Consider the following 22,684-nt stretch of genomic DNA (forward strand, 5'->3'; position numbering starts at 1 on the left):
AGAGCAAAGTAGTTTATTAGTTGGCAAAGATAAGAAAAAAAACGGAGACTATGATTTTAAGCAATAGAGAGACTAGGAGATGTATTTGTTATATCAGTGTCACAATTCATTGGTTATTTGTAGTTACAGTTTTATTACATTCAATCTTTACCTTCATTTGCCCTCCTCTGAAAAGGCTTTATTAAAAGGTGCAAACATACAGTTTAGAATAAATCCTAGACGACATGACCTTCCGTGTTCATGCAAGGGGTTACTAGGTTGTGTTTTGGCTTTTCTTCCACAGCGAGTATAAATTAAAATAAACTCGGACTGAAAGTGCTGTCAGAGTCCATTGTACTAATGATGATCATTAGAGAACAGAATTCTGGCTCTAAACCAATCAATTTTCAGACTGTATGGTCTACATAAGAACACAACTCCAATAAAAACCAGGCCACAAGCTGCAACTCCTGTGCCATTTTAGTCCTTTAGTTATTTATGACTAACATCACAAGCTAGAAGGACGACTGTTATTGTGTTCAAATGTTGCATCTTCACAGGCACTTCCTGTCATTTCCCATTTTTACCAATGGGCTTGTCTTTCCTCCGCTACTGTCTGGAGGAAATGTGAGTGACTGGCATAGAGGGGCTGTGCAGAATCGACGTCGCACCAGCTCACCTGCCCCGCATCGTCGCCTGCTTGAAGGGGCAGCTCGCTCACACTGTTACCTGAGTCACAAGGAGAAACAAGAGTTTAGAAACTATTTAAAGCTGTTATATTTCATGTAGTGTTCTTTAGGGGGTCAGTGATCAATCTCAGTATATGGATCAAAAGTCAGTGACATTAACTAGCTAATGTTCAGGATTATACAGTTGAGGTCATTAGTTTATACACCGATCAGCCATAACATTATGTTGGTCCCCCTTTTGCTGCCAAGACAACCTTGACCCGTCAAGGCATGGACTACACTAGATCCCTGAAGGTGTGCTGTGCTATCTGGCACCGAGATGTTAGCAGCAGATCCTTTAAGTCCTCTAAGTTGCGATTTGGGGCCCCTAGGACTTAAAGGATACTTACAGGACTTAAAGAACTTACAGGATACTTTTGATAGATACTGACCACTGCAGACTGGGAACACCCCAAAAGAGCTGCAGTTTTGGAGATGCTCTGATCCAGTCGTCTAGCCATCACAATATGGCCCTTGTCAAACTCGCTGAAATCCTTTTGAGCTATTTATAATTACTTTTTATGTTTTGCGAGAGCTGTTCATGAGCCTCTTGTATGTCCTGAGCCATTAAACTGCCCACAGTTTGTGAAAATCCACCATCTTTGCTTTTCCTGCATCTTCTGAATATTTGACCCCGTTCCATATGTGACTATATGATGTTTAGCTCCATCTTTTTACACTGAGGGACTTGTACATTATAAACAATTACAAAAGCAGCAAACATTCAGAACAGTACACTAAGACCCGGGTTGGTCGGTGGAAATTTTTTTTCCCAATTTAGTGCTTAAGAAGCCACATAACATTTCCATGTTTCCCTGAAGGAGAAATAATACTAATTTACACTGATCAACCGGTTCAAAGGTTTACACACCCCTGGATGTTATAATGCATTATGTTGCCTTCTTGAGAATAAGTGAATTATGTATAAATTGTAAACATGTATAAACCAAAAAAAATTGTTTCTGGAATTTATAAATTTCTGTAAAGCTGCCTTGCGAAAATGTCCTTTGTTTAAAGCGCCACATAAATAAAATGCAAAGTCAAACAGATAGCCAAGTTCAATATTACAAATAAAATATTTACAGACTTTATACTGTTGAAGACTTTTGCATGATTTAGAAACAATAACATTAAAAAATAATAAATCACACAAAGGTTATACCTGCGGTCACCTTATTGATCTTTTATCATTTGCTATATTACGTATAACATGTAGATTGTTCCCTGCGTGTGGTCTGTTACCCGTTTCGTCGTGAAAGTTAACAGCAACGGTTTCCATCCAGGAATTATCTGTGTTTCTTGGGTCATCCACATAACCTTTATACACCTAAACAAAAGAGACAGCGTGACTCTAACACGGTGCAAGATAATTATTTCTTCTGTAGTTATTCGTTTCTACACAGATGATTTCTGAACCTGAAAACCAGATGAGCTGAAGAGCTTTGAGATCCGCTCGTGGAGCTCTTTGAGCTCTTGTGGAGAAGCCTGAAGGGAGTTCAATGCTTCCTCTGTGAATTCTCGCTGCAGAGTCAGAGACACCAACTCTCCTGGGTCCACCATACCCTGAACAAATGGTTACAGATTATTAAACCCCAGAATGCATATGGAATTCGTAACTCGAAATATTTGAGTCTGTTATTGAATTTTATGTAATGTACGTATATACACTGACCCCGGGGATGGCCCATTCTCCACAGTCCTTTCTCTTGATAGACACAAACTGCAATACAGGACGTTTAGTGACATCATGAGACACGCGCTTGCCTTCAGAGTCCCGCTTCCACCTGGGATCAAAGAGAGAGATGGTTACAGATGAACCTATGCATGAAAAATGAGAGACCAAATGCTAACTATTGCTACGTTTAGACATAAATTGGCTTGCAGCGAAAGCTGTATGAGTGATGGCGAGCGTTGGTGACTAGATGTGGGCGTGTCCAGAGACGCTGCAAAGTTTTAGAATATTTTACGTTTATGCAAATATGGAGCGACCCTGTGCAGAGCACACAAATGGTGTCCATCATACACCCAATGTGTTCGTTTGTTACTACAGAAACAATATCCAAGGTATCCAGGAATCCATAGTAATAACTGTATTATAACAGTCACATGCTTGCTGGTTATTCATTAGTATATTATATAGTATAATTAATATAATATATAAGACAGATATAAGAATAATAGATGAATACAGTTACAGTATGACTGATATGATTATGTTTATATGAATACACTGTGACTATTATTAATAGTGCAAATGTGTGCAATTATGTGACATTTTTATATTAAAATCTGTGCCATTGTACAAGATGTTCTTTTGCATGCAGTCTAAAACCTTGCAGGAATGAATGACGGGTAGAAGATCAATAAGCCCAAAAGAGCACAGGGAGTTAGTATGATAATGGGAGTAATGATGTGCTGATCCTCCTAAAAGCACTCAGAGTGCTTATTGATCTCAAGACAGGTCGATGTTTATGCTTTGATAATCCATTCAGTCGATAGAAGATATTTCTCTCTATGGACTGTAGACAATACACTTGGTTCATTCACATTGTTGTTTATTAGCTTTTCAAACCGAAATTATTCCTGAGTGCCTTTGGTTTTATTCTAAGTGCAGACGTAATTGCAAGAATCTTGTGATGAGCCACTAATGTTACAAGTCTCTTAAACTGCATGTGGTGCTACACTCAAGGGGGGTGGGGGGTACTAAATTATCCTTTAGGTTAAAACAATGATGTCATTGGAGAGTTACCATTAAAGGTAGATCACATACAGTATGTAGTGAACACATTTACTGAAACCTTAACCACAGCTATTCTACTGCTTGAGTGTATGTTCTAGTGTTGCAGCTACCGCAAGATAAAAATGGATCTTCTTTAAAATAAATAAATAAAAATAATCCAAGTGATGATGTGGTGATATGGCAGTGGTTCACAAAATAATAAAAGTATCAAATTACTGTAACTGAGTTCAAACTATGCTAATTTAGGAAGCTATTATTTATTTATTTTTTTTAATCAAATCAAATTTAACAAATGATAAATGTTTATATGGGAAAAAATAAATAAATAAATAAATACATTTTATTGAATTAATTATTTCTAAATTAAAACCAATGAATCATTTAGTTAGTTAAAAAGCAAGCCAGTCAATACTTTTTTCTAAAACAAATTTCCACAAATGTGAAAATAATCAGGCAGGGCTTGATAATTGATAATTTGCCCAAAAGTTCTGGTTTATTGGTGGATTTTTTCACCCTTGCTTACCAAAATTAACTTATGCTCCTGATAAAAATTGGACTATTTATCTGGTCCCTAATTTCCATTCCACATGTTCTGCTTCAGTGCAGTATGTTTTAAAAAAGAGTTTTTTAAAAAAAAGCACAAGTGCGTAGATTAAAGTTTTCTTGAAGAATAGAAGTGTGTCTGAAAAAAATATGTCTAATGCAGGGACACTGTACCTGGTGACTATGGGATCTGCAGCATGGTTAGGACCCCACCTGCCAAGAAGGCCCCGTCCATTCAGACCAGTTCTTCCTCTTGGGTTACTGAAAGAGGTTAAAATGGAAACAGTGTGTGAGAGAAAGTGAGTTTGTGTAATCATTAGCACAGGCTAAATGATTTAGTGCTTGGCTTACAGTGGATGACCATCCTGTATGCTGTAATCTCCCTCATGGCTCTGCCTATCCACAGACCCGTCAAGTGCGTTAAACCGGGGACAGAAAGAACTGAACAAGAAATGGATTCATTAGTGGCTGAAATACCAATTGCATAATCATAGGCTCAGCACTCATATGCTACAAAGCTACATATGTACACTAAAGACATTAACACACCCAATGTCTGGATCAGCCCAGGCAGGTTTCTGCAGCACAGTTGGTGCGGTGTAGTTTACAGGACTGTAATCTGGCCAGACAGTCGCCCAGTTCACTTTATCATCTGGAACAGGGAAGCGCTGTTTGTCTGAGCCGGGGTACACTGTGCATCGGGCCTTGATATGCGCAGCAGACGGCATGGAGGCAGAACTTAATGTACACACACTTGATATTCCGGTGTTGAAGGACTTACTGTGCACAGAGAGAGATACAAAACAGTCAAGATTAGAGCATGCAAAGAATGAATGACTGAATGAATTCTGTCCATCCACAAATAGACTGAATTTTTAACATACTTTTGCTAGTACAAATTGCCCAATTGGCATATATACGTGACTTGTGACATTCATACGATCTAAACTGAAAGAACTTTTGCCTATATAAATGTTCTTTATACCACAGTGCTGCTGAAGCTTTGGATTGGTCAGGAAGTGGTGATTATTTTTCTATAACAGAATCAGTAAGGAGTCTCCACTATCAGCACTTTGTAACATTCACCAGTAAATCAGTAACTTAATGTTTTGTTGTTTTTTTTGACAAGGGACTTGTCAAAGGTTTGAGATTTCTTAATAACAAGACAAGCTTTGTTTGGTTAAGAGAAAGACTGTTTACAGATGCTGCATAGTGCTAACAGGAAGTAACTTGTTTAGTGGACTTTCGAACGAAACTGGAGAAGATAAGAAGGATGACATGTAATGCATTAATCGGTAAAAAGATTAAAAAAAGTCATTGTTGGCAAATTGCTGTGTCAGCCTCCTGAGCGCGTCAGAGCCGCCTGTCGTTGATTATTTACCCATGACAGAACGCCTCGTTGTGTTTTATCCCGGGTTCACGTGCCACAACCCCATACAATATCAATATAGGTTTTATTTCTAAAACGAACCGAACATTTATGCCAATAAACTTACCAGAATCCACTCGCACGGACGTTGAACGGTAATGTCACGAGTGTAAGAGCGATATGCACTGACCGTGTCCAGTTTCCTAACAGTTGTTTCATCACAACTCCCCAAAAGCTTGCAGTATCCAGGAAGTTAACATTAGACACCAAATCAATGACTCTTCCTGGCAACCAGGAAGACTGGGGCTGTTTATTCACACTGCGCATGCGTGCTCTCAAAGCGCAGGCGCGCACAATTTATTACACCCTACCGCGCCTCCTGGTCTGTACTGCGCATGCGTGTGGTTTTTGCCGCTATTACGGCATGTTTGTAAACAAACCGACTCCAGCAGAACATAATCTACAGAGCAAAGGTTGCTTTCTTCTGAAAGCCTGTGTCTGATTTATTTATTTATTTGCTATTTGCATTTTATTTGTCCATTTATATGATTTTATTGAACCCTCCCTGAGACAGAAACACATACACAAATAAAAAAAAAAAAACATTTCACATCATTTATCTAGAATTATCTCACTTGTATTGTGTAGCGTGTCTTACTGGAGTCGTTTTGGTTGTCTGGAAGAATTGTAGACTTAATGCATAAATATTTGATTAAGAACAAACGGTAAAGTGTGTCATAAAATATGTAATCGATTTTTACCCTATCAGGCTGTAGCTAAATATAATATTATCTGACAGATAGAGTATAGTATATCACATAATAATCACTTTTAGTAGCGTATAGCCAGCTACAGCGCTAGTTTTGGAGGATTTTTGTGTTTTTATGCTGAAGGAGATTTAAAATTTGCTGTACCGTGTTATATATATATATATATATATATATATATATATATATATATATATATATATATATACACACACATACATACATACAGCTCTGGAAAAAAATAAGAGCCACTGCCCAACCCCTATTGAAAACCTCTGGAATGTCATCAAGAGGAAGATAGATGGTCACAAACCATCAAGAAAAGCTGAGCTGTTTGCTTTTTTGCAAAAAGAGTGGTATAAAGTTACCCAACAGCAATGTGAAAAACTGGTGAAGAGCATGCCATGCATTCCACCAAATACTGATTTCTTAATGTTATTTAGCCAAAGCATTAACACAATTTGTTTACAAGTTATTTGCATTGTTTTATTTGAGTTATTAAATCTCTGCAAATACTGCATGATATTGGGTTATTTTGATGTGTTGTCATTTCCTTTAAATAACTCTAAATAACAATACTTATAACAATAACAGAAACTGATATTCATATACATACAAACATATATATATATATATACACACACTATATTGCCAAAAGTATTCGCTCACCTGCCTTGACTCGCATATGAACTTAAGTGACATCCCATTCCTAATCCATAGGGTTCAATATGACGTCGGTCCACCCTTTGCAGCAATAACAGCTCAACTCTCCTGGGAAGGCTGTCCACAAGGTTTAGGAGTGTGTTTATGGGAATTTTTGATCATTCTTCCAGAAGCGCATTTGTGAGGTCACACACTGATGTTGGACGAGAAGGCCTGGCTCGCAGTCTCCGCTCTAATTCATCCCAAAGGTGTTCTATCAGGTTGAGGTCAGGACTCTGTGCAGGCCAGTCAAGTTCATCCACACCAGACTCTGTCATCCATGTCTTTATGGACCTTGCTTTGTGCACTGGTGCACAGTCATGTTGGAAGAGGAAGGGGCCAGCTCCAAACTGTTTCCACAAAGTTGGGAGCATGGAATTGTCCAAAATGTCTTGGTATGCTGAAGCATTCAGAGTTCCTTTCACTGGAACTAAGGGGCCAAGCCCAGCTCCTGAAAAACAACCCCACACCATAATCCCCCCTCCACCAAACTTTACACTTGGCACAATGCAGTCAGACAAGTACCGTTCTCCTGGCAACCGCCAAACCCAGACTCGTCCATCAGATTGCCAGATGGAGAAGTGCGATTCATCACTCCAGAGAACGCGTCTCCATTGCTCTAGAGTCCAGTGGCGGCGTGCTTTACACCACTGCATCCGACGCTTTGCATTGCCCTTGGTGATGTATGGCTTGGATGCAGCTGCTCGGCCATGGAAACCCATTCCATGAAGCTCTCTGTGCACTGTTCTTGAGCTAATCTGAAGGCCACATGAAGTTTGGAGGTCTGTAGCGATTGACTCTGCAGAAAGTTGGCGACCTCTTCGCACTATGCGCCTCAGCATCCGCTGACCCCGCTCCGTCAGTTTACGTGGCCTACCACTTCGTGGCTGAGTTGCTGTCGTTCCCAAACACTTCCATGTTCTTATAATACAGCTGACAGTTGACTGTGGAATATTTAGGAGCGAGGAAATTTCACGACTGGATTTGTTGCACAGGTGGCATCCTATCACAGTTCCACGCTGGAATTCACTGAGCTCCTGAGAGCGACCCATTCTTTCACAAATGTTTGTAAAAACAGTCTGCATGCCTAGGTGCTTGATTTTATACACCTGTGGCCATGGAAGTGATTGGAACACCTAATTCTGATTATTTGGATGGGTGAGCGAATACTTTTGGCAATATAGTGTATATATATATATATATATATATATATATATATTGAAAACCGACCGGTGGCGACACCTGCTGGTGAAGAAATATAATGCAGTCAAGGAGGATGCCCTCGTCCTAAATCAAAATTTGACTGATTTGATGCTGATGCATTTACATTTGCACATGTGGCTGAAGCCATTTATCATGCATAATAAGCTGATGGTATAATTGAATCCGACCATTTAAAGTAATATAAATAATTATAAGTAATATATAATTATATTATAAATAAATATTTTAAATGGGAAGTCGTTGAAGTGAGACACCTTGGGGTTGAAAAAAATAATTTACAACATTGTATTAAGATAATGTCAGACTAATGTTCTGTTATCTGAACCTAAAAAGATGTTGGGTGATGCAACAAAAAATACACATCAACAACAGAATGGTGTTAAAAGAATATTATTATTACTTTGGACTAGGCATGCTAGAGTCCAGATCTTAACTCAGTTAACATGCTGTGATGTGAACTGTTTTTAAACTAAAACAGTGAGGGAGGAACAGTCTAAAATTTCTTCTCACTATTATGAAAGTCTTGAAAAGCAGCTGCAGAAAATGTTTTTGGATGTTATTGTTGTTTAAGGAACAAACTTCCAGCCTGGATTGTGAACTCTTAATCACATCTATCAAAAGCAACAATTGTTTTTATGTTTTTATGTATTAATATTAATAACTGTGTTATTATGGCCTGACTAATGAGGAAATCCAGACAATTCCAGATGATTTAAAAAAAAATTAAGACTTTATTTTTATTTAACAAATGACATGTCACACTTTTTACCCATTTAATGTTACATTCAATGTTGTAGAATGTTGCTGACTGACTGTGACAAACCACTTGCTTAAACGCCTCCTTACAGAAAATCATCATCTCAGTGGCTGTGCATTTGTCTTTGTTAAATAACAGAAATGTTTTTTTTTTTTTTGTTTTTTACTCTGTTCATTATTAGTCTTTGATTATGTGGCGCATCCATTATTTAAGTCACTGTGAGTTGTTACATCCATTTTCTATACCCGCTTTATTCCTAATTAGGGTCACGGGGATCTGCTGGAGCCTATCCCAGTACACATTGGTACACCCTGGACAGGTCACCAGTCCATCACAGGGCCATAGACAGACAACCACACACACTCAAACTCACTCCTATGGGCAATTTAGAATTACCAATCAACCTAATGTACATGTTTTTGGACTGTGGGAGAAAATCAGAGTACCCGGAGTAAACCCATGCAAGCACAGGGAGAACATGCAAACTCCACACAGAAAGGCCCCTGCCTGTTCAAACCTGGGACCTTCTTGATGTGAGGCAGTGCTAACCACTAAGCCACAGTGCTGCCCACTGTGAGTTTTTACATAGATTTAAATGGGCTATGCACTTTATTATTAATATTTGCATGTTATTAATACTATTAGTATTAGCTGTATTAATATTGGGCAGCATAGTGACTGCTGAGATCTTCGTTTTCCTCACACCTCCTATTGCAGTAAGTGGACCTCTGTGTGTGTGTGTGTGTGCGCCCTGTAATGGACTAGTATCACATCCTGGGTGTATTCCCAGGGTAGTTTGAATGAAACCACACCAGTTATTTGTGGATAAGATCTTTCTTTTATTTATCGAATACAAAGATATGAATATAGCAGTGTATCAGTTCAGACAACACATAAGGACGCTTATCGCAATATGTAATAACACATCACTACCCTGAGTGCGCGCTCTGCCAAGCCTTTACTCGGGTGCCATGCAGTTTGTGCCGCGCATGCGCAGTGTGGTAAATGTGGCCGGAGGAGTGTGTTTTCTACATCGCGCGCACGCGCTACCCGATGTAGTACGGGAGGAAAAATCCGCGTTCACTTAGGCCCACACACACACACGCGCGCGCGCGCGCACACACACATACACATTCACGCGCTCCTGTAGACTTTACTGAAGCTAGGGGGGCGCTTTAACGATTCCTGTTTGACTGTCAGTTCAAGTGCGTCGTCCAAAGAAGCCGCGATTGTTCACGGAAATAAACGAGGTTGTCGTTAACGTGAGATCATTTGAAGGCCCCCGTCCACGACCGAGCGCCGGAACCGAGCGGGACTTGTCAAGCGGAACGATGGAGGCTTCGGACGACAGCGCAACGGCGGCGGCGGAGGCGGCAGCGGCGGCAGCAGCAGCAGCGGCGGTGGTAGCGGCGGCAGGAGCCGCGGACTCGAACGGCAGCGCCGCCGATGCTGGAGGAACAGCCGCGCCCGGTGCAGCCACTGGAGCCGCGGGACCCAAACCCGGCCTGGAGTCGGTGAAAGGACAAAATTTCGACGTGGGCCCGCGCTACACCGACCTCCAGTATATCGGGGAGGGGGCCTACGGGATGGTCTGGTAAGAGGAAATTATAATGTTATTTATTTTTAACCACACAACAACACAGGAGACAGGCGAACTCATTATGCTAACCAGTCGGCTAGCTAACTTGCCTTCGCTAGCGTGCTAAACAATTTGTGTGGAAAAATATGGTGGTGTTTTCTTTAAATCGGCGATAGTGAAAAATAAATGCGACTTCATTCTGTACATTTGTCCATGTGAACCCAAGCAAAGCGACATTTTAAGCTCGGAAAAAAGTGGCTTATTTACAATGCAGCAGAATTTGGGCGGCTCAACAAGTTCGCTCGGTGCATGTAGCACATCAGGTTTAGCCTCTCCAGAAACCAACTGGAAAATTACCAATAATTAAAATATCATTTTAATGTAGAAACACTTAACAACATTTAACTATAAAACACACCACATCGAGCTGTTTATTCTGTAGTTGTGATTAGACACGAACTAAACCTGTGTAGCTGCTCATTAGCGATACTTTTACATAATTTAGCAAATAAGACACATCTTACTTGCTGTCTTAAATCAGGACCGGTGACAGTTGATTTATTTTTAAGAGTTTGTTTTGCTAATCATGATTTGCATATATTTAGCTAGTTAGCTAACAAAGTAAGGATCTAGGAAGCCAAAACTGCATGCTAATACATTAGCATTTAGCTCGTTGACATGTCATTATGTCGAGGTTGTAACATTAGGCGTGGTTGTTATGGCATGGATGATGCTGTTTTTACTTTAAAACTTAATATTAGAAGGGAAAATTAACTTACATTAGGTGACTACGTTGTAATGTAGATAAGTGCTAAATTCATGCAGCCAGTTTATATAATTATCTTGGTATTTTAAACTCTTTAGTTAATAAATAATTAGCTTGTGTTATGATAAGATCCTGAGATACATCTAGCTCTAACTCTAGAGTTCTCGGTTATCTGGACAACGTGAGCCAGTAGTCTAAGATAAGTTTTTCGTTTTGTAATAATCTGTAACATCTTGTTTTTAAGATCTTTTCCTTTATTTTTTTGTAAATTGTAATCTTGTCCAGTATCTATAGTCATGTTAATACATTTGTTAATAAATCTGCTGATTTTTTTTTTTTTGGGAATGTCTCACTATTCCATAGATAGAAAATAATCATATTAAGTAAAATGTAATAATATTTTATAATCATTTATAAGATGTAAACTATTAAATAGGATTTTTTTGTAGCGTACTTGATGTAGTTGGATTTCAAAACCTAAAACAAAAGGGTGCGTTTTTCCTAATTTGTACACTCCATTTGATATCTCTCTCTTCCCTCCCTCGCCGATGCCTTTAGCTCTGCTTTTGACAACGTGAACAAGTGCCGAGTGGCCATTAAGAAGATCAGCCCGTTCGAGCACCAGACGTACTGCCAGCGCACGCTGAGAGAGATCAAGATCCTGCTGCGCTTCCGCCACGAGAACATCATCGGCATCAACGACATCCTGCGAGCGCGCCGCATTGACTACATGCGTGATGTGTATCCTTTACCCGAGCAGTCAGCCACGCCTGAAGAGCCAGGCTGCACTGAGATGTGGAGTCAGGTTTCCAACCATTGTCCTAAAGAGCAGTGAGGCCCGAGGGTTGTACTTTAGAGATTTGTGTGGTAGATTTATGCAGCTCTTCCGCAGCGATCCGTAAATGAAACGTAATTGCTTTGCTTTTTATCATTTGCATTCGTGTCCAAATCTCAACTAGCACTTTTAACACTCATTTAAAATAGTAATTAGCACGTGTCCCTGGCTTCGCTCTGGGATTATCCCTGTGAGCTGCTGTAAAGTCGATTAATTCCTTGACCGCCTGCAGCTACATCGTGCAGGACCTGATGGAGACAGACCTGTACAAGTTGCTGAAGACCCAGCAGCTCAGCAACGATCACATCTGCTACTTTCTGTACCAGATCCTGCGTGGGCTGAAGTACATTCACTCTGCCAACGTTCTCCACAGAGACCTGAAGCCCTCCAACCTGCTTATCAACACCACCTGTGACCTCAAGGTCGGAGCCAATCTGTGAAGAACGTTTTCTTTACTTTTTAAATATTCTCCACTTTGTTTGTTTTTTTTGTTTTGTTTTGTTTTTTTTTGCATAGTTGTCATTGATGTCCAGTTAGAGGACAAACTTTGTGGTCTTGGAGGAAAAAAAGATGTGTACAAGCATAATCCCACTAATCAGTACAAGAAGGCATCTCTGTTTGCCTGTCAATTCAGAAAGCGTCCTCTCTTGCATGAGCATTCACATGTTCGAGCCTGGGCATGTTTTGGGGTTGTGGCTCTGATGCACAGAACATTACTTCTATGGTAACCTTATTGGTTTACTACAGTACTGAAATTGCTATGGTATTATGTAACATGCACAGAATTCTAAAGCACTTTTTAGATTCTGCTATTTTAGCCAAAAAGAAATACTGGATAGACCACACCCACAAGAGACGTACTAGAACCTGTAATCAGGTAGTGGCACAGAGGATAAGGCTTTGATTTACTAAAGGTATATCATCACTAATTCCCCAATCCCCCATGAAGCAAGACATATCAGGTTTGGACAAACTATGAATATATTTAAGTAGCCCACTGGGTGAGTAAAAGCTCCAGTGCTTTGTTTTGGTTGCCTGTAAACCTAATTGAGGCTAAAATCTGGTAGATCTGTATTAGATCCAAGTGCATTAATACAGACTAAGGAAAAAACAGCATGTCATTGACCAATGAATCTGCCTAGTATCTATATTTTCTCTCAATATGTTTGACCATAAGGTTACAGTGTGTAGTAAGTAGAACAGTTATATAACAGCTTGCTCAGTTTTCTGGATCTTTCCAAATAACTGTTTGTTCCTGATTTGCAAATGTCGAAAGTGTAGTAAAAAAGTTGTTTGTCCCAGAAAGCGGAACTAAATTTGTTTACCCTTCCATGTTGCATTACATGATTCTCTCACAGTTTTTTCCAACATACCATGGACGCCTTAATTTTTTGAGATGTTTTCTGTTATGCTTTGTATTTGGCCAAGTTTTATGTTACAGCCTTGACCTCTCGGGCCAAATTTAGTGCATGCAAGATTGTGTTTCTCAGATAGCCAGAGAGCCTGATTGTTGTATTGTATTGTTATTTCTGCATTGACAGATCTGTGACTTTGGGTTGGCACGGATAGCTGACCCAGAGCATGACCACACTGGGTTCCTCACAGAGTACGTGGCCACTCGCTGGTACCGTGCTCCAGAAATCATGCTCAATTCCAAGGTAAATATAACTCTGTGCATGTGATTAGACTCATGCAGACATGTCCTTGTGCATATGTAAGAATCTGATTTTTTTGTTAATTTTTCTCTATGTATATTCTCTCTCTCTCTCTCACCCTTTCTTCCCACTGTCCCTCTCTCTTTCTCTTTCACCCCCCCCTTGCTCTCTCCCCCTCTCTCTTGCTCTCTCTGTGTCTCTCTCTCTCTCTCTCTCTCTCTCTCTCTCTCTCACCCCCCCTTCTTCTCCCTGTCCCTAACTCTCCACTCTCTCTTACCCTTCCTTGTCTTCTGTGTGTCAGGGCTACACAAAGTCCATTGATATCTGGTCAGTGGGTTGCATCCTGGCCGAGATGTTGTCTAATCGGCCCATTTTCCCTGGAAAGCACTATCTGGACCAACTCAATCATATACTCGGTAAGGCCGTGTGACTGCATGTTTTTGTCCTCCTTGCCTAAACGAAAGTTTGCGTCCCTTATGATTTCTCTCTGAGGAATTATGTAAATGATACTTCAATTTATCATTTAAATATTTAGGATTCTATTATGTCAAAAATAAAATGTGGATGCAGCAAAAGGGAAATCAACAGGGCAGTAATTTTAACAATCAGGTCAGTTCAAATTTAATGCACTTCACAGAAATCCAGTTGTAGATTTGTTTCATGAACTGAGATTATCATTGTTTTTCACTATTAATATTATAACAGATTGTAATTCAGTGATTGTGAAACCCAAATAAATTAAATTTAAACATATTTTGCATTGGGGTATGCAAACCTTTTCAACCAACCGTATACAGCACCCAATTCCTTGACTGTGAAACACTTGCAGCTGCTGTTGGTTTGCTCCATTGTTGCTTACGAAGTCGTGGTCTGGGTGGAAAACTGAAACACATTTTCAATTTAACTCGAACGCACATGGTCAGTCAAGACGTACTGATGTCCGGGTGCGTTAACTTCACACCGGGGTTACAAGACCAGTGCAGCTATGGAGTAAAGGAATGTACTGACTTCGTGTTACCGTTGTGTGAACTGCAGGCTGAAGTTCACATACAATGTTCAAACCACAGAGTTGTTAGATAACCTCAGACAGGCCTTGTGGTTTGTGACACTTTAGAAAAGGGAACAGCACTCTAGTGGCTGGCATTATAGTCTTAGACATGCTAGACAATTCAGCATATTTTTATATAGCATAACGCCCCTATGTTAAGTTTAACGCTTTTTGATTTTTCAGCATTTCAGATCAAAGTCGTTTATTTATTTATCATCACCAAGTGTGCAGCAACCATTTCACTATGAACATATGACACTTAAACTTGAATGTTCACCTTTATTATGCTGAGATGAATGGTTTAGACTTCTATAATCACCATTTTCTACAGGTTGAAAGCATAAAAAGGGGAATTATATGCAGTTCTTTTACTAAGCTGCAGAATTCCAACAACAAACCGATAAACAATAGCATGGAGGCAATGAACGAACACTTAAGTTCAGTTCCACACAGAAAACGGTCTGGGTCAGATAGATACCACTCTGACCTCTGAAATATAATGAGCCTAAAAATAAACCTGTTTAAAACGACATACCATGAGTAGTGCAGGTGTGAAAACAATGGGCTTTATATAGATTTTTTTTTTCTAGGTATCCTGGGTTCTCCTTCTCAGGAAGATCTAAACTGTATAATCAACATGAAAGCCAGGAACTACTTGCAGTCTCTCCCACAGAAGGTCAAAATTCCATGGAGCAAGCTCTTCCCCAAGGCGGATAGCAAAGGTATACATGCACCTATTGAGAATAGACAGTATTCAATAGTTTAATCCAAATTTATCAATAATCTATATTGGTAGTTGTCGGGGTTTTTTATTTATTTATTTATTTTGTAAATAAATGTTTCAAATGTACATTGTTTTTGCGATCATACAGAGCATTGTGTATCTTGAGTTAATGATTTCGAGAGTGTTTTTTATCCTGCAAAAATGCAGAGTAACAAGAAGACACGTAAATCTGGGAAAATTGACTATCTCTATTTTCCTTCATATCACATTAACAGTCTTTTGGCTGGTGCTCTTGTCTAAACTTGTCATGCTTGAACCTTCGCTTTGTGCCGAGGTAAATGGAGAAGGTTTTGAGGTCGTTGATGTACACAAATCAGGCATAACATTATGAGAACTGAAACTGCAGCTCTTGTGGGGTGTTCCCAGTCTGCAGTGGTCAGTATGTATCAAAAGTGGTCCAATAGTGGTGAACTGGCGACAGGGTCATGGGCGGCCAAGGCTCATTGTTGCATGTGGGGAGCAAAGGCTGGCACGTATGATCCGATCCAACAGACGAGCTACTGTTGCTCAAGTTGCTGAAGAAGTTAATGCTGGTTCTTATAGAAAGGGGTCAGAATACACAGTGCATGACGGGTCAGGGCTGTTTTTGCAGCAAAAAGGGGACCAACCCAGTAATGGGCAGGTGGTCATAATGTTATGTCTGGTTGGTGTAAAATGCAATCATTGTATGTTTGACAAGGAATTAATCAAATTTCAGCTTAAATAAAAAAAAAAAGGCTGAATATTTGAACAACAACAAAAAAAGATAAAATAGACCAATTTTCATTGTAAAGATTATTAGATTATTATTAGGTATCTGGGAGGTGCTTTTCAGTCAGATCTGCATAGCTGCAGTGTGCACACCAGACTGTTGTTTATTTTATTTATTTATTTTGTCCCAGAAGACTTCTGTTTTGTGGCACTTTGTGTTGTTATGCTGGAAATAGCCATTAGAAGATGGGGAAATTGAGGCCCATGAAGGTATGCTCATGTCCAGCAAAAATGCTCAACCAGGATGTGACATACAAATGATGATTGATTGGCATTAACAGGCCCAAAGTCTGGCAAGAAAACATTCCCCACACTATTACACCACCTCCACCAGCCTAACGTGTTGACACAAAACAGGTTGGGTCCAAGGATTCATGTTACTGATGCCAAATTCTGGCTCTACCATCTGTGTGCCTCAGCAGAAATGGATTCATCAGACCAGGCTATGTTTTTTCCAGTCTTCAGTTGTTTAGTTTTGGTGAGGCTGTGCTCACTGCAGCCTCAGCTTTCTGTTCTTGGATGTTTTTTTCTTTAGTGCACCGTTCTGGGTAAATATCAGCAGTTCAGAAGTACTCAGACCAGCCTGCCTGGCACCAACAGTGACGGTCATATTCACTGAGATAACATCTCCGCCCCCATTTTGATGGTTGATGTGAGCATTACCAAAACCTATGGCCTGATGTTATACATTGGGTGGTTGCCACATGATTGGCTGATTGGATTATAGCATCAACGAGTTGGTATTCAGGTTCTAATAAAGTGCTAGGTCAGTGTATATTTACTTTAGAGTTTGGCAGGTCTGTGATGAGGAGGAGGAATTTTACTATTATTGTTATTTTCACTGTAAATAGTTAAAAAACATCAGTTTGTATTTTGATGAGCATGGAGATGAAGAACCGAAGTGTTTGTGTATGGTGCAACATGTACAAACAGATCTTCTATAAAGGATGGCATTCAGTTATGCTGGTAGTATCATGGCAACACACTACATAGTGTGTTTCTTTTTTTTTTCTCTCCAGTGAATCACGGTGTTGTCTTTAAGAGTGCTTACAATATGTCTGGCATTATAATTACGTCAGCACGGTTCAGTGGTGCTCACACTAATGTAAGACAGAGCTTTGATATTCGAGGAAGAGCTGTACTGAAAGCCTGAGACATCTGTGCACTGTGCATGTGTATATATATATATATATATGTGTGTGTGTGTGTGTGTGTGTGTGTGTGTGTGTATACATATACACACATCATGCATAACAATGAAAACAACCTGGGATTGAGGTATTGATTTCAAAAGACCTCTGAAGGTGAGCGGTGGTACCTTGACTCTTTGTCATGTACCTTAAATCATTTCTGAACAATTTTTGCAGTGTGGCATGGAGCATTATCCTGCTGAAAGAGACCACTGCTATTAGAGTATACCGTTGCCTTGAAGGGGTGTACTTGGTCTGCAGCAACGTTTGGTAGGTGGTACCTGTAAATATAACATGCACCTGAAAGCCAGGACTCAAGGTTTAACAGCAGAACACTGCCCAGAGCATTACACAGACTCTGCTGGTTTGCTTTCTTTCCACAGTGCATCTTGGTCCTATCTTATTTCCAGTTAAGCGACACACATACACCCAGCCGTCCACATTATGTAAAAGATTCATAAAAATTCATCAGAACAGGACCCCATCTTCTCCTTTTCTGATGCTCACATGCCCATTGTAGGCTCTTTCAATGGTGCTGCCCCATACACAGCAAGCTCCAGTGCACTGTGTGTTCTGCTGCCTTTTGTGCCATAGCCATCAGTCCATGCCTCTATGGACCAGAGGTGATTTATGTTATGTCTGATCTCTCTCTCTCTTTCTCTCTATCTATCTATATACATACACATATATATATATATATATATATATATATATATATATATATATATATATATATATATATATATATATATATATATATATATATATATATATATATATAAATAATATAATATATGTATGTGTGTGTGTGTACAGTCTTTCATTAATGTGTGTAAAGGTCTTTGGAGAGTTTGAATTGTAATTAAGATTAATATTCCAGGTCTTAAAGACTGGTCTTTTGTTCGTTATCTGGTTGGCTTGTGCGTGGGTGTGCGTAGGAGTGTGAGCTGGATGTGGCTGCAAAAGAATGGTGAATATATTGTGCAGAATATTAGCTCTGAACATCGCACAAGGTTTAATGGTATGTCATGTCGGTTTATTTATATTCCTGGAAGGTAAGCGAACATTTACAATTGGAAAAATGTGCTTTATTTGATGTATTTTAAGAAATTGATAGGCATCATAGCAGTGTAGTGAATGTTCAGCACTGTGAGCACAGATAGTCTCTCTTTATTTATTTATTTTTTTTCCCTGGAGGCTGGCAGTCAATCAGAGCAGGACTGCAGGCAAAAACAATTGTGGTTTGTTGAATGTGGCAACCAGTGACAATAGGGAAGATATTCCATTTAAATTTGTGTGTGTGTCTAATTTGTATAATAATTTCCCTTAAACAATGAAACTTTATCACACGGTTGTTAATCTTCTTCCTGAAATACCACTGTTTTAGTTTACATCGCCAAACACGTGTGTGTGTGTTTATAATCCAAACTCAGGCTCTGTGTGTTGATGGTAAAAACATATTTTCTGTCCTCTGTTTAGCTCTGGATTTGTTGGACCGTATGTTGACCTTCAACCCCATCAAGCGTATAACGGTGGAAGAAGCACTGGCACACCCTTACCTGGAGCAGTACTATGACCCCACCGATGAGGTACACTCCATCTCTCCTCTGTAGCACATAACCCACGTTTCTCACACTGGAACCTTATTACTTACTGTAAAGCATAAAAGCTGCATTTGTGCTGTAAAAACTATGATCCAAGACTGCTGTCCTTCATCCCACGCCCAAGCTGCACGTAAAATGAATTAGGAATGCATCCGAGTACTTTAAAGCTGTCCTTTTGTAATGTATAGAGCCCTCTGCTGCCTGAAATAGTGAGGTGCAATTCCAGTGAAAATGTTAGCAATCCTCCCTTTCCCTGGCAACACATTCCCACCCTTTTACCTTTTAAGGAAAAGAAACCGAGTCGAGCAGATATGCTGAAACAAGAGGCAGTAAAAAATTTTAATTGGAGTGATGAAACATAGAAGCCAGTCAAATACATTGCATGCTTCTAAAATTGATTTAAAATTCTTTGGAGTAACAAAAAATGTCTGTAAATGTTTATATCTACAAACAGCACATTTAAAGATAATAGAGATAATATACAGGTTTTATTTTACTGAGCTCTTCACTTTTTGGGGTGTGTGTGTAGCCGGTGGCTGAAGAGCCCTTCACCTTCAACATGGAGCTAGATGATCTTCCCAAAGAGAGGCTGAAGGAACTCATTTTTGAGGAGACGGCACGATTCCAGGCCAACTACCAAGGCTCCTGAGGGAAGCAAGGTAAAGATGAAATAAAAACAGTCGAGCTAGTTGTTACTGGTGGGGATCTAAATGTATTGATTCAAAACCAGGCTGGTCAATGTGATCATGTAATATTGATGAATTATATCACAGTACGCTTTTATGTCTTGTTTTCTTTTTCCCCAAAAGAGGCATTTGGGTTGTGTTTCATGTTTCCAATGCCCTTTCCCTGTTCTCTACTCTTGAGTTTGAAGTAATAAAAAACATCAGCAGCGGTGATATTTAAAAGCATTCTAACCACAGCTGCTTTGCAACAAATAATTGCTGGTGAATGGGGAAAACCAGCGATGAAAAGTGTAGCTGTGGGGTTAAATGCAGATGGGGGTGAGACTGCAGATTTTATGTAAAACTGTAAGATCTGTGTGTGTGGGTCGGTAGGCCAAGAATGACATTACCGCTTTTGTTTGCATGTGAGCAGTAATGTGCTTCATTACAGAACAAACGTAAACACTTTCTTATGGCTGCTGATGCCAGCCTGCAGCCGTGTGATTGTTGCCATGGTGATAGCATCAGATGTTGCACTTATAGTATTGCAAGATGCTAGGGTGAAGTCACACTGATGCTAAACAAATAAGAACCGCCTTGAATTATTTACCACTACTGGCTAGCTGACATTAGAATATAGGAATGGATTGTAACTCGAGAAAGCATGAGAGAACTAAAAGTTGAGGGTTTTTTTTTTGTTTGTTTGTTTTTTGTTATAGATCACTGATTATAATGCTTAAGCCTGTTTCGCATGTTAAATGAAAAGCTTCCGGTTTATCTCACTGATACTGCACCATTGCACTAGTAATTCTGGTCAGGTATCCTGGTTACATTACCCTGTGTATACTGACTATTTGTAAGATATACCGTGTGCAATTTACAGCAACAAATTTTTGTTTGTTTTTTCTGTGTGTGGGTTTTCTGGTTTTCCACAGTTGCTGCCATTGGGCCAAATTTCCATTACAGCTCTATTTGTTAAAAACGAAACCTCCAATTTGCATTGTTCTTGACGTAAACGCAAAATGCCTCCCACGATTTATTCCATCCTCTTAAATCTATTCCTTTAGAAAAGCCAGCAGTAAACAACTGCAACTGCAAACAACTTAACCTGTTTTTGTCCTCTTTTCCCCTCTCTCTCTCTCTCTCTCTCTCTCTCTCTCTCTCTCTCTCTCTCTCTCTCTCTCTCTCTCTCTAGCACCCAAGGAGATGAATCAAGCCACGCTAAGGCTAAGAACAAGATAACTCCAAACAAGCTACAAAAGTTGTACACACACATGGTATCCAAAAAAAAAAGTAAAAAAAAAAAAAAAAGAAAAAATGTACATGGAAAACTTGAGCATTTCTTTTCTTTATCTCTCTCGCACCTGGAGGCTCTGTTCGGGTTTCTAACCTGCTATGTTAACGCCATTGAACGGGGGGGCAGCTGTATCCACCGTGTCACTCCACGCTGCACACAGCTCCTACACTTTCACCCCTCCTGCTTCTCTTCTCACATTTCTGCTCTTCCTTGCACTCTCTCCCTCTCTCTCATCTCGCCACATTTGGCCTGTTACCGGTCTGTTTGTTTATGCCATTAAACGGAGAAAGCGTAGCGAGGGAGAGAAAAAGCGAGCATATCGTTACTGTGGGCTCCGTCTGGGTGTATACGTGTATGTATATGTAATTCTGGACGTTTTTTGCATTCTCTCTGAGTATTGTATGTCCGAGATCTGTTTGTACACTGTAATTTGAACGTTATGATCCTTTGCAAAATGTGTTTTGTATGTGGAGAGTTTATATTTGAGTATTTGTTAGAATTTTTTTCTTTTTAAAGCAAAACGCACGTGAGAAGCCTGGTTAGTTTTCCTTGTGAGCTTTGCTGCTCTACATTGTGAAAGCCAATGCTGTTGATTTACAAAAAAGGAAAATATACAGGATGAAGATGTATAGAAATGAATCTTGCTTTACTTTACTGTACCACATCCGATTCCATTGGTGGTGTGTTTTTTGTTTTGTTTTTTTCGGGAAACGCTCTCACCAGTGCTCTTGGAAAATGAAGCCATCAGTATCATCCAAACTTAAATCTCATCCCTACATCCCTTTTTTTTTCTCCACTCTTTTGGTGCATCTGTTTGCTCTTAATAGGTTCATTCTTGCTGCTACGATCATGCTTTCCACATCGAATGTTCATTTCCTCGATGTTCCTTAGTGAGTCGATTTTCTGCAAGTTGTGGTGTTGCACTTACTCTCTTACAGCAGTGATGGTCAATGACGTCCTTTTTTTTTTTTTTTTCTTCCCCTACCTCCAACTAAGCATATTTTATCTCAGATTTTTACCGCTGATCCCCTGCCATCGCTTTTCCTCCAGCACCTGCAGCATTCCTTCACATTCGTTCTCCTCACACTCTGCCAGTTGAGGAGGCATAGCCAAGCCGAACGCTTTCAGAGCCATAGCACACACTCCTTCCCCCCTGGTGATGTCACAATTTCTTCGAAAAGGGCTTTTTTCCACGGGGCTTGCTGACCTCAACGCCTCTCTTGCCTGTGATTGGCTGACCTTGTGATAATGTAGTCTGTGACTGGCTGACTTTGCATGCACCAAATCACAGGTAGCGTTTCCTATTTTCCTGCTCGTTTGAAGAAGTGTTATTGCCTCGTTCGTTTCCTGCAACTGACTTAAACGCCTGTAACAAACGCAGATTATATGCTTTTTGTCCGGTCGCCGACGAGGAAAACTTGCTCTAGAGAGGGGGAACCGAGAAAGTTTTTAAACAGCGGGGTTCGTCTTTACATAGAAGCCGAGCTCGATTCCTACACCGATGTTAATGTTGTTGATATTTTTCTGTGTATGGAAAGCGAAAGCGCACCCTGCAGCACGTTTCATACATCGGCTGAATGACGTTCTTCAATCTGTGCACCTGCACTTTGTGTCACACGACCAAATGCTTTGTTTTATTTCTTCTTGTTGTTTTTTTTTTTTTATATATATATATATATATATATATATATATATATATATA

General features: G+C 39.8%; 2 protein-coding genes across 2 annotated transcripts; one reads left to right on the forward strand and one right to left on the reverse strand.

Annotated features, from left to right (window-relative positions):
• Positions 1-54: 54 nt before the first annotated feature.
• nudt9 (nudix (nucleoside diphosphate linked moiety X)-type motif 9) lies at positions 55-5,659 on the reverse strand. The gene is made up of 8 exons (XM_058414432.1): positions 5,487-5,659; positions 4,540-4,770; positions 4,342-4,431; positions 4,165-4,251; positions 2,380-2,491; positions 2,124-2,270; positions 1,950-2,034; positions 55-708 (listed from the first exon to the last, which is right to left on the reverse strand). The coding sequence occupies exons 1-8, from the start codon at positions 5,576-5,578 to the stop codon at positions 563-565; spliced, it is 990 nt and encodes a 329-aa protein (XP_058270415.1). The 5' UTR covers positions 5,579-5,659; the 3' UTR covers positions 55-562.
• A 4,239-nt stretch (positions 5,660-9,898) lies between these two features.
• Positions 9,899-22,684, forward strand: mapk3 (mitogen-activated protein kinase 3). The gene is made up of 9 exons (XM_058412635.1): positions 9,899-10,403; positions 11,713-11,895; positions 12,222-12,411; positions 13,531-13,647; positions 13,946-14,060; positions 15,283-15,414; positions 18,896-19,005; positions 19,550-19,679; positions 20,881-22,684. Exons 1-8 carry the CDS (start codon positions 10,141-10,143, stop codon positions 19,667-19,669), a joined length of 1,230 nt encoding a protein of 409 aa, XP_058268618.1. The 5' UTR covers positions 9,899-10,140; the 3' UTR covers positions 19,670-19,679; positions 20,881-22,684.

The sequence above is a fragment of the Hemibagrus wyckioides genome, linkage group LG02, assembly GCF_019097595.1.
Source record: "Hemibagrus wyckioides isolate EC202008001 linkage group LG02, SWU_Hwy_1.0, whole genome shotgun sequence".
In the NCBI taxonomy this organism is placed as follows: domain Eukaryota; kingdom Metazoa; phylum Chordata; class Actinopteri; order Siluriformes; family Bagridae; genus Hemibagrus; species Hemibagrus wyckioides.

Coding starts and splice junctions, on each gene's coding strand:
- nudt9 (XM_058414432.1), bottom strand. CDS start 5,578: ATGAAACAACTGTTAGGAAACTGGACACGGTCAGTGCATATCGCTCTT. Junction 2,035..2,123: donor TCAGCTCATCTGGTTTTCAG/GTTCAGAAATCA, acceptor TCTTTTGTTTAG/GTGTATAAAGGTTATGTGGA. Junction 709..1,949: donor TAACTTTCACGACGAAACGG/GTAACAGACCAC, acceptor CTTGTGACTCAG/GTAACAGTGTGAGCGAGCTG.
- mapk3 (XM_058412635.1), top strand. CDS start 10,141: ATGGAGGCTTCGGACGACAGCGCAACGGCGGCGGCGGAGGCGGCAGCG. Junction 12,412..13,530: donor ACACCACCTGTGACCTCAAG/GTCGGAGCCAAT, acceptor CTGCATTGACAG/ATCTGTGACTTTGGGTTGGC. Junction 19,006..19,549: donor ACTATGACCCCACCGATGAG/GTACACTCCATC, acceptor GTGTGTGTGTAG/CCGGTGGCTGAAGAGCCCTT.